This window comes from Aquarana catesbeiana, linkage group LG05, assembly GCF_042186555.1.
Source record: "Aquarana catesbeiana isolate 2022-GZ linkage group LG05, ASM4218655v1, whole genome shotgun sequence".
In the NCBI taxonomy this organism is placed as follows: Eukaryota; Metazoa; Chordata; class Amphibia; order Anura; family Ranidae; genus Aquarana; species Aquarana catesbeiana.
Genome location: NC_133328.1, coordinates 154,505,556 through 154,518,161, shown reverse-complemented (window position 1 = coordinate 154,518,161; position 12,606 = coordinate 154,505,556). Strand labels below are relative to the sequence as shown.

The window sequence follows — 12,606 nt, the reverse complement described above, 5'->3', positions numbered from 1 at the left end:
TGTATACAGTTATGCTCATACGTTTACATACCCTAGCAGAATTTATGATTTCTTGGCCATTTTTAGAGAATATGATTGATGACACAAAAACATTTCTTTCATTCATAGTTAGTGTTTGGCTGAAGCCATTTATTATCAATTAACTGTGTTTACTCTTTTTAAATCATAATAGCAACAGAAACTACTCAAATTACCCCTGATCAAAAGTTTACATACCCTGGTGATATTGGCCTGATAACATGCACATAAGCTGACACAAAGGGGTTTGAATGGCTATTAAAGGTAACCATCCTCACCTGTGGATCTGTTTGCTTGTAATTAGTGTGTGTGTATAAAAAAGGTCAATGAGTTTCCGGACTCCTGACAGACCCTTGCACCTTTCATCCAGTGCTGCACTGACATTTCTGGATTCTGAGTCATGGGGAAAGCAAAAGAATTGTCAAAGGATCTGCGGGAAAAGGTAGTTGAACTGTATAAAAAGATATCCAAGGAATTGGGAATGCCAATCAACAGTATTCAAACTCTATTCAAGAAGTGGAAAATGAGGGGTTCTGTTAAAACCAAATCACGGTCAGGTAGACCAACTAAGATTTCAGCCACAACTGCCAGGAAAATTGTTCAGGATGCAAAGAAAAACACACAAATACCTTCAAGTGAAATACAGGACTCTCTAAAAACATGTGGTGTGGCTGTTTCAAGATGCGCAATAAGGAGGCACTTGAAGAAAGATGGGTTGCATGGTCGAGTCGCCAGAAGAAAGCCATTACTATGCAAATGCCACAAGGTATCCCGCTTGCAATATGCCAAACAGCACAGAAACAAGCCTCAAACCTTCTGGCACAAAGTCATTTGGAGTGATGAGACCAAAATTTAGCTTTTTGGCCACAACCATAAACGCTTCATTTGGAGAGGTGTCAACAAGGCCTATGATGAAAGGTACACCATTTCTACTGTGAAACACGGAGGTGGATTGCTGAAGTTTTGGGGATGTGTGAGCTACAAAGGCACAGGAAATTTGGTCAAAATTGATCGCAAGATGAATGTAGTATGTTATCAAAAAATATTGGTGGAACATTTGTATTCATCAGCCAGGAAGCTGCGCATGGGACGTACTTGGACATTCCAACATGACAATGATCCAAAACACAAGGCCAAGTCGACCTGTCATTGGCCACAGCAGAATAAAGTAAAGGTTCTGGAGTGGCCCTCTCAGTCGCCTGACCTCAATATCATTGAGCCACTCTGGGGAGATCTCCAACGTGCAGTTCATGCAAGACAGCCCAAGAATTTACAGGAACTGGAGGCTTTTTTCCAAGAGAAATGGGCAGCTTTACCATCTGAGAAGATAAAGAGATTTCAAGCTGTCATTGATGTTAAAGGGGGTAGTACACGGTATAAAGAACTGGGGTATGTAAACTTTTGATCAGGGTCATTTGGCTAATTTCTGTTGCCATTATGATTTAAAAAGAGTAAACACAGTGGATTCATAATAAACAGCTTCAGCTAAACACTAACCATGAGTGAAAGAAAAGTTTTTGTGTTATCATTCATATTCTCTTAAAAAATGGCCAAGAAATCATAAATGATGCCAGTGTGTGTAAACTTATAAGCACAACTGTAGATGTTGATTTTCGTACAACCACCCTGCCCATAGATGGAAGGAAATTCGGCAGGTCCCTTCTGAATCGGCTGAATCTCAACCCATCTATGGCTAATTTTAGGCTTCATGGATTAATTTAAAGTAAAAATGTATGAAATATAATGTGTGTATATACAGTACAAACACACACACAATTCAAATCTATACACATAAACAGATTTCCAGAAACAACAAAAAATTATCCTAACAAGCATTCAAATTTATTAGATGCCTCATTCATCTTTTCTAATGTTCTACAGAGAACATTTAATTTTACAAAAAACAGTAATTAAAATGTTTTGTGGTTACTGTCCAAATGACCTTTTAGAGGGCAAGCTTATATAATTGAAATATTTGCAAAATGTTTCAGCTTCTTCTACTTTATCTAGTTTGTTATTGTAACCTCTAACTAATGCTCAGTGACAGAACAATTTACGCATCAGAGCCTTGGGGGATATGGTTCCTGTAAATATTCATACAGGCCATTCTACTGCCGAGGTCTAATGAAAATACCAAGAGGGGAGATACATTCAGCTCATGTTGTTTTGAAAAATCAAGACACTGCAGGAATTTGTTCAAGGGCTGCTGTGTAAGACGCAAAGTATAATAATTTACAATGGTATGCCATGGTTACTAATGCCTTCACCTTATATTACCTTCTTTAAAATCACAGCGAGAAACAGATACAGCTCAAGTACTGGGGAAAATGCATTCTTGCCCTTTGGTCATTATAATTATTGGTTTTGCTTAGTACAATTTAAAAGCGCTGAAACTCTAGCATTTATGAATTCATTTGAATAAATCTGCAATAATAAAAGTAAATATTTTCTTTAAAGCACATCTAAGCCCCACAACAAAAACATACTGTATTGCAGGTTATCAATCCTTAGATGCAGAAGCTGCATTCATTTCTTTCCCCTTTATTTTCACCTGGTGATTTGGCCAGTAGCACACTTCTTGTCCTAGGGTAACTCCTCTATCTCTGGAGGAGCAACGGAGACACTTTTGGTCAGCAGCACTGTCTGCAGAAGTTAGTGTTAAATGCACTAGCAGATTTAGACGGACTAACAAATCAAAGCTGAGCTCCAACTCACACTTTTAAAGCAGTTAGAGAAACAATTTATTTTCCTTTTTGGATAAAGGTTTTGCATGGATTAACAAGCTTACCATTTTAAGCACTCCTGTCAGTGTTAAATGTTTTGTCTCAAACCTCTAACTGCCACCTTTGCTGGACAGCTTGGTTTGTTAGAGGAAAGGTGAAAAATAAAAAGAAAAGGGCCAACAGTTCAAACATCTACAAGGGGACTCAGAAAAACAAAAACTACTCTGTTAACACTAGTGACAGACTACGTCATATATGTCATACTTAATTTTGCCTTTAGTACAAACTGAAATGGGGCATATCAGAATAGAGATATGTGAGGTCCAATTGTTGACCTTGATCTGTCTGGTGTAACCTACTGGGCTGTTCTCATTTTGCTTGTTGCACCATTAGGTAAATCAATGACCCACAGCTAGCATTAAACCAGAAATGTTGGAGCCCCTGAGATGTATACCTGGTCAGTTATTCACTGGGGTTGATTTACTGAAGAAGCACAAAATGTTAATTTTGCAAAGTGAATGCTCAAATAGCTTAGGTAATAAGTTAAAGCTATGTTCACTTCAACTATACAATTATGTGCATGCAAACCTCTGGGTTTAAAATTGCCTTTGTGCATACTTTAGTATGCAAAGTAAACACAACTTCAACATATTTACTAAGCCAAGTAAACATTAACTTTGTTAATTGAACACTCTCTGCTCCTTTTTGTAAATCAACTCTAAAAATAAAAAAAGTATGGACAAAGATGAGAAATGTTAGACGTTCAAATACCAGCTGGAGACGGCAGTGCCCATATTTCATTTCTGCCAGACACACTTTAATGCCAGGCCTCATTAATCCCAAAGTTACCCCCGACCCTCTAAGCAACCTTTTTTTTTTCACATTTTTTCGTTTCAAATAGTTTTTATTAAAGCAGAAAAGTGCAATGCACAACTTAGATTATGCACAGTTCAATCTAAGAAAACTTTAAGCAATCATAAAGTATAGGTGTAAAGTCGTGAATGACAACACAAGTATGATATTTTGTGCAGTAAATACATATGCATATGACTATTATCCCATTGTATAGTAGGTAAAAAAAGAGAAAAGAGGAACTAAACATAAATTAACATCAAACAAACAAAGAAACACCATGAATCAGTATTATCTCTTTGAGCTAAGCTACTGTGTTCTGCAACTAAGTTAAGTGGAAAGGGGTCGCTCTGGTCCAGCATTGCCATGCGGATTCATGAGTTACTGTTTTACCCATATTGATTGCAAAAACTTTTTCGTAGTAATAAGCTGCATTAACCCTATTTAGTACTTCAGTTAAATTGGGAGCATTATTCTGTTTTCAATAAGCAGTTATTGTCATTCTAGCAGCTATTAATATGTGGGAGACTACTACTCGGAATTGAGTAGGGATTTTTCAAATTTTTTTTAAAATTAATTTTAGCTACAAAGGATTACACATTACATAGTCGGGTTGAAAAAAGACACAAGTCCATCTAGTTCAACCAATAAAAGGAGGGGAAAAAAAAATTACACAATCCCATATGCACAATCCTATACCCACAGTTGATCCAGAGGAAGGCAAAAAGAAACCCCAGCAAAGCATGCTCCAATTTGCTCCAGCAGCGGAAAAAAATCCTTCCTGATCCTCTGAAAGGCAATCGGATATTCCCTGGATCAAATTTACTTACAAATGTTAGTATCCAGTTATATTATGTCCATTTAGGAAAGAATCCAGGTCTTTTTTTAAAGCAATCTACTGAGCTGGCTAGAACCAGAGAGTCTATTCTACATTTTCACAGCTCTTACTGGGAAGAAACCTTTCCATATTTGGAGATTAAAGTGTTACTAAACTCAGGACCCTGTATTCACAATATCTGATCTCCCACAATACAAAGAACATGGAAATTCAATCATTTTGGTAAATATAAACTGCTAAATACCTTTTCTCATCAGCAGTTAGTGCAGGCTTGTGACTTCAGTGTCCAGCCAAGCACTGATTAAAATTTGTAGGAGGAGTTTTATGACTTTGCTATGACACTGCAAGACCCCTGATCCTCTGTCTGGACAGTGCTGATTGGCCCTGTACCGATCACATGTATCAACCCAAGAAAAAAAAAACCTCTCTAACAATACACACCAAACTGAGCATGTGCAGCCTGACTCCATAGACTCTGTGTTATCAGGAAATTATTAGGGGACAGTGGAAGAAGGCGAGGATCACAGAAGCCAGGATCAAACAGCTTTTTTACACAATGCGGAGGATTAACCCCTTAGGTTCCACAGTGAGTGGAACCTAAGCTTTACTGCATATACAGACTGATTTTGCTGTTGTGGGTTTAATAACACTTTAAATCTCTTTTCCTCTAGACATAAAGAGTGCCCCCTTGTACTCTGTGATGACCTTAAAGTGAATAACTCAACATCAAGTTCACTATATGGATCAATTATGTATGTATATGTTGATTATATCCCCCCTAAATCTCCTCTACTCAAAGAGAGAATAAATTCAGTTTCTCTAATTTATTCTCATAGCTGAGCTCCTCTTATCAGTTTGGTTGCTTTTCTCTGCACTTTCTCAAGTTCCCCAATATCCTTTTTGAGAACTGCATATTCCAGATGAGATCTTACTAATGATTTGTACAGGGTCAAAATGATATCTTGTGAGTGTTGTTACCAATAATTACGGTCTTGAATTAACAGGTAAAATATATCAGAACATGGTTTACCATAGGAAAGACAGTTTATAGGAGCAAAAACTAGCAGTATACGGTGAAAACAGGTTAGCAAATTTTCATATTATCAAAGAGACAGCAAAAGCGATAAGGGAGTAAAAGAAAGCAAGGAAGAGGAGAGAAGTGAAGTAAGGATAAAAGATAAAAAAAAGGAGGGGTGGGGTGTTTGAGGGGGAAGGAGAGGCAATAAATGGTCACCACATCCATGTCTACATAAGACTAGGTGCAAGGAGCTCCTCATCTCTTGGAGAAAATAAATTGAGTCCAGCAGAACTACGTGTTGTGGAAGCAGGCCTCTTGTTTCCTCAAGGATGAGGCAAAATCCTCCATATGCTTAATTTCTTTCACCACTTTAACCCAATGGGAAACCACAGGGGGGATGCAGATTTCCACTGTGCTGAGATAAATGCTCTAGCCGCATTAAGGAGGTGTCGAACCAAAGAGTGACAGTATTTTCACTTGGACAGCAAGTTGAGGTGGAGGAGACATGCAAGACAGAGCAGTGAGACTGTCAATCAAGGTGCATACATCTCACCAGAAGGTCATGACCAAAAGGTATGGGATATTGCACCCCTAGCCATGCTACATTTCCAATACTTGGGGCTGACAGCTGAAACATGCGGTGCATTCTCTCTGAGACTCTACCCCACCTGGCAAGGAGATTATAATCTGATTCTAGTAGCCTCAAAGAGATAGAAGACTAGTGTGTGAACAAGAGAATTAACTATCTTTATTCGGGAGAAACAGTAAATCTAAATCCAAATCCCTCTCCCATGCAGCAAAGAAAGGGTGGATATACTACTCCGATAGGGAAACCAACGAGGCATACATATAACCTTATTTTTTATACTTACCTTTTCATATGTCTTAAAGTGATTGGTAAAGCTTTGCATTTTAAAAAAAAAAAAATAACAAACAGGTTATACTTACCTGCTCTGTGAATTGGTCTTGCCCAGACCAGATCCTCCTCTTTTCAGGTCCCTTGTTGGCGCTGTCTGCTCCACCCCCCCTGTCGAGTGCCTCCATAGCAAGCCACTTGTGTGTGCCCACTCCCAAGCCAGCTCTGTGTGTCCATTGACAAACAGAGCATGGCTTGCCCCCTCGTCCCCCAAATGGCAAATGAGGAGAGAGAGGCACATCACTGGATCAAGATCGGGCTCAGGTAAGTATAAAAGGGGGGCACACTGAGGGTTTTTTACTTTATTGCAGGGACTACACCAAGGTAAAACATGTACAGGCTTTAGCATCACTTAAAGGCTGGTCATGTCACATGCAGAGTCCCCTTCAGACCTTTTCAGTGATTGGCGTTCCTCAATGATGTTGCAAAGCAGTGATGATGTCAGTGCGCTCCCTGCATAAATACACTATGAGTGTAATGCCGTGTTCACACGGTCGGACTTTTCGACCAAACTTGTCAGACAGAACGAATCCGTCGGACAATTCGACCGTATGTGGGCTTCATCGGACCTGCAGCGGACCTTTTCTGTCGAAAATGTGACGGACTTTAGATTTAGAACATGTTTCAAATTTTTTCTTGAGTCCGGTCGAAAAATCCGTTCGCGTGTATGCTAGTCCGACGGAAGAAAACCGACGCTAGGGCAGCTATTGGCTACTGGCTATGATCTTCCTTATTCTAGTCCGGTTGTACGTCATCACGGTTGAATCAAAGTCGGACTTTGGTGTGATTGTGTGTAGACAAGTCCGATTCGACGGAAGCCAGTTGAAAAGTCAGTCGAAAGTCCGTTGAAAAGTCCAACGTGATTCAGTCCGTCGAAAGTCCACTCGTGTGTACACAGCATAAGGAGATGTGGTGACACCCCCTCAGAATGATATATAGCAATAGCCTAATTTATGTTAACAACAAATACAATAAAATGTAAATGTATAATTTTTCAAATTGTGTGGCATGTTAAATGCCATTAATACATTTTTACAATGCAAAGCACAGTACAGACTTGTTAAAGCAGAAATCAGAATAAATAAAAATATTCCGGTTTAGGGTAGTGGGAAGAGCCGCAGAAATCATTAATTTATGCCCTTGAGCAAGCAGCACATCCAGAACTGCTGGTTTTTAAATCCTTTACTATTTCACCCCTACTAAACCCCTTACTGTTTTAACCCACCACCTGCCGACTAACAGTAGGAGAACCTCGCGGATCTATTACTCTCAACCTTTTCCATCCTGATATAATTTCTCCCCTTATATACCACATTTGTATTTTGTCATCTACATCATGCTTATCCTTTTAGGCTTACTCCTTTATTTAATATTTTTTTTTATTTTTGGGGGGGGGGGGGGGTTCTTTCCTCTTTTTTACAAAACAAACCTACATTATACCTGTTTTATATTTAATTCTGTACATTTACCTTGTATGTGTTTAACCTCTTCAAGCCTGCACTATAGCCAAAGATGGCTGCAACGGGGGCCTAAATTGCCGGGAGGGCGTCTATGTATGTCCTCCCAAGCATGCTCTACCTGAGCGCCCCCTGTAGGGAGCGGGCGACGCGCTCTGTGATCAGCGAGTCAATGAGACTTGGCTGATCACAAATCGGAGTAAGGGGCCGATTCAGGTCACTTACCATATGATCAGCTGTCAGCCAATGACAGCTAATCACGTGATGTAAACAAGACGGTAAACAGCTTTTTTTCCCCTCACACTGACAATGTGAGAAGAAAAAAAGGCTGATTAGCGACTTGTGTAAACGGGACATCGGTCCTGCACACGGAGAGACACTGCCGCCTCATCAGTGACCACCATTGCCACCTACCAGTGCCCACTAGTGCCACCTATCAGTCCCCACCAGTGCTGTCAATCAGTGCCCATCAGTGCCTCATCATCAGTACCACCTATCAGTGCTGCTTATTAGTGTCACCTACCAGTGTCTATCAGTGCCCATCAGTGCCACCTAGCAGTGCCCATCTGTGCCACCTATTATTGCCCATCAGTGCTGCCTATCAGTGCCCATCAGTGTCATCTATCAGTGCAGCCTCATCAGTGCCTCCTGATCAATGTCCACCAGTGCCGCCTCATCATTGCCGCCTCATCAGTGCCACCTATCAGTGTCCATCAGTGCAGCCTATTAGTGCCCATTAGTGCAGCCTATCAGTGCCCATCAGTGCAGCCTATCAGCGCCCATCAATGAACGAGAAAAATTACCTGTTTACAAAACTGTATAACTATGAAAACTGTTTTTTTTTTGTTTGCATAGCAAAAAAATATAAATCCCAGTAGTGATTAAATACCACCAAAAAAAACTTTGAGTGAAAAAAATGATAAAAATATTATTTGGGTACAGTATAGCATGACTGCGCAATTGTCATTCAAGGAGTGACATCGCTGAAAGCTCAAAATTGGCCTGGACAGGAAGTGTGTTTAAGTGCTCAGTAAGCAAAGCAAGTGGTTCCATTTTGTATTGTATGCTTAATTATTTTTCACTTATTTTATCTATTCTAATTACTGTAAAACAGAACTGCAAGTTTCTAGAAAATATATAGCCTAATATTGTAGAATACCAATTTGTTCCAAACTAGATAAAGCCTACCTCACCAAAACCTGTCTCTTTTATAATACAATTTGCATGTGTTACCATTAGATTATGCACCACTGGTAATTTGAAGAAAGTGATTTTCTGTATCACTAATAAAAATTTTCAACAGTAAAAAAAATAAAATAAATGGAATAAAATGAAATTTGGATTAGCCTTCAACATGTAAGATAGTATTACAGCATAACAAAGCTAATATTGTAGGATACCTCTGCTGCTATTTAACTCCACAAATATGATATCTGTTCAGTTACCTCCAATTGCATTACAGCGCGATGTTATTTCCCATAATACCAGTGCCATGGAATACACATCTGTTTGTTTAAATGACTCCATATTTTCCAAATTTATTCTGGATTCAAGGACTTCTGGGGCCATATATCTGGCCGTTCCAACCTGAAAGAAGAAACACAAATGATATAAACATAAAATCATATGAATAATGGGAAAACTGTGTTAGGCCAGCTTTACATCTTTGTATTGCCTGCATTGCCATGAATGTTACTACAACACACAACACTGCAGCAAGCACACATTAATGCATGGCATTGCTAGTCATTCTGAAGTGCACCTGGAAGCACTAAGGTAATGGACATGCACTGCAGCACACCACAAAACACTAAGGTGTGTTGTGATGCGCTACGTTGCTATTATGAGTCACAGGAGATTATTAGTTAACCACTTGACCTCCAAAAGATTTACCCCCTTTCATGACCAGGCCATTTTTTGCTAAACCTTAACTTACAATTGTGCGGTCGTGCGACACTGTACCCAAAAAAGGTATGTTTTTTTTCCCACAAACAGAGCTTTCTTTTGGTGGTATTTGATCACCACTGCGTTTTTTTATTTGTTGCGCTATAAACAAAAAAAGACTGTCAATTTTGAAAAAAATATATGTTTTACTTCTTGCTATTAAACATATCCAATAAAAAAAAAATCTAATTTCTTGATAAATTTAGGCTAAAATGTATTCGGCTACATATTTTGGTAAAAAAATTACAAATAAGCATACAATAATTGGTTTGCGCAAACGTTATAGCATCTACAAACTAAGGGATATATACTGGAATTTTTATTTATTAAAACTTTTTTTTGCTAGTAATGGCGGAAATCAGCGACTTATAGCAGGACTGCCTATATTGCGGTGGACATTCGAACACTAACGGGGATCCAGTGACACAAATACAGTGATAGATACAGTGCTAAAAATGTCACTGTACTAATGGCTGGGAAGGGGTTAAACACCTAGGGCAATCAAAGGATTAAATGTGTGCCTAGCCAGTGTTTATGTGTACTTTGTGTGGTACTTTCACTAAGGGAAGTAATAGATTTTATTCCCTGCTTTGTGGTGAAAGAAAGTCTATTAATTCCCTGCTGACAGGTTAGGGCTCTACCTTGTTTACATAGGCAGGAGCCCTGTCCTGTGAAAATTTATGATGATTGTCAGGTGCTGGTGGTAATCCATTGGTCGGCACCCGGTGATCGACATCTGCTGTGTTGAATCACAGCTTGGCTGGGTTGCTGGTTGTGAAAATGAGTGCCCCCGACCCAGACATGTCAGATCACATACTTGGTACGTGATCTGGTGCAGCTGAGCCACCTTGCTACCAGTATAACTAAAGCCAAACCTCTTTTTTTAGTTTTGGATTGAGTAGAGAGAGATTAGAACACCTGTGAGATTTTTTTTTGTCCGTACCCCCATTGGGGAGATTCACCCTTTCTATTTGTCCTATTTACTGCCACCATAGAGTGAAAGTGAAAGAAAAGCCTAAAATGTAGATATCACTAGAACAGAAATGGAGAGGAAATCTTCCATAGAGGACACTAGTTCCTGGGACCTTGGCTACAACCAGAGATTCTCTCAATTTAAAGTGGTAGCAAAGCCCTTGTAAAGATTTACACCTACAGGTAAGCCTATAATAAGGCTTACCTGTAAGTACAGTAAATATATAATAAATGTGCACCATTTAGGAGATATTTACTTTAGCAGCGCCGGTGACGTCACTGGCGCATGCACACTGCACTCTCAATGGACGGTTTCCCATAGAGAGAGCCGTGACGCAGCCCACAAACCCAGAAGGAAGACCTGGTGAAGATGGAAGCCCCAGGGGAGCTGTGACAGCACTCTGCTTTTTTAGGTAAGTCTTTCATAATGTACTAGTATGCGATACACTTAACTTGCAGGAAGAATAATTTTTTTTGTTGTCTTCTTTTGCGGTTTACTACCACTTTTCCCTCACTTCCTGTTTTGGCTGTGAATGGAAATCTCCCCAATGGTACATAGATGGTAAAAAATATAAATACAGGGGTTACAAACCTCCCTTACTCAAAAATGGAATAAAAGTTTTGCCTTTATTTCTACTTTATTAATGTAGATCAAAAGCATATGTAAAGTCAAAAAAAGTTTGGCCATACTTCTCTTTTACACAATGCAGGGTAATGTGAGGCATAAAATATATTATTGTGTGTGCATTAACATATTTCATATTTCTCCTTTCCTACCAGCATTCTTAAGATAAGGACAAGTAGGGTTGATTTACTAAAACTGGAGAGTTCAAAATCTAGCGCAGCTATTCATAAAAACGAATCAGCTTCAAGGTTTTTTTGTCAGAGCTTAATTGAACAAGCTGAAGTTAGAAGATGATTGGCCACCACGCACAGCTGCACCAGATTTTGCACTCTCCAGTTTTAGTAAATCAACCCCACTGTTTTCTAAGTGAGAGCTGCAGCCTCTCCAAAGCTGTCTGCACCGTCACAACAACTGTGCTGCAAACATCATTACTTATGCTGGCTTCTGATTCGATTGTAAAATGGACGTAAGTTTGATTTACTTCCACTCCACATTATAAAACATCCTAGAAGCATCATCACTTAAATTAAATAGTTACATACTGTGCATCAAGAAAGTATTCACAGTGCTTCACTTTTTCCACATTTTGTTATGTTACAGCCTTATTCCAAAATTCTACAAACAATACCCCATAATGACAACGTGAAAGAAGTTTGTTTAAAAAATGAAAAAAATCACATGTGCATAAGTATTCACAGCATTTGCTCAATACTTTGTTGAAGCACCTTTGGCACCAAATACAGCCTCAAGTTCTTTTACTGTGATGCAACAAGCTTGGCACATCTATTTTTGGTCAGTTTCTTCCATTCTTCTTTGCAGGACCTGTCAAGCTCCATCAAGTTGGATGAGGAGCGTCGGTGCACAGCCATTTTCAGATCTCTTCAGAGATGTTCAATCGGGTTCTGTCTGGGCTCTGGCTGGGCCACTCAAGGACATTTACAGAGTTGTCTGGTAGCCACTCTTTTGTTATCCTGGCTGTGTGCTTAGGGTCGTTGTCCTGTTGGAAGATGAACTTTCACCCCAGTCCGAGATCCAGAGCGCTCTGGAGCAGGCTTTCATAAAGGATGTCTCTGTACATTGCTGCATTCATCCTTCCTGGGATCCTGACTAGTCTCCCAGTCTCTGCAGCTGAAAAATATCCCCACAGCATGATGCTGCCACCACCATGCTTCACTGTAGGGATAGTATTGCCCAGGTGATGAGCGGTGCCTGGTTTCCTCCAAACATGACGCTTGCCACTCAG

The 12,606-nt window shown here is 39.6% G+C and overlaps 1 protein-coding gene across 1 annotated transcript in view; it reads right to left on the bottom strand.

Moving 5' to 3' along the window:
* TGFBR2 (transforming growth factor beta receptor 2) overlaps positions 1–12,606 on the bottom strand; it is a 134,672-nt gene that overhangs the window by 11,713 nt on the left and 110,353 nt on the right. Inside the window, exon 8 of the mRNA XM_073630282.1 lies at positions 9,268–9,409. Coding sequence (XP_073486383.1) covers positions 9,268–9,409 — 142 coding nt within the window. The remainder of the gene's footprint in view (positions 1–9,267; positions 9,410–12,606) is intronic.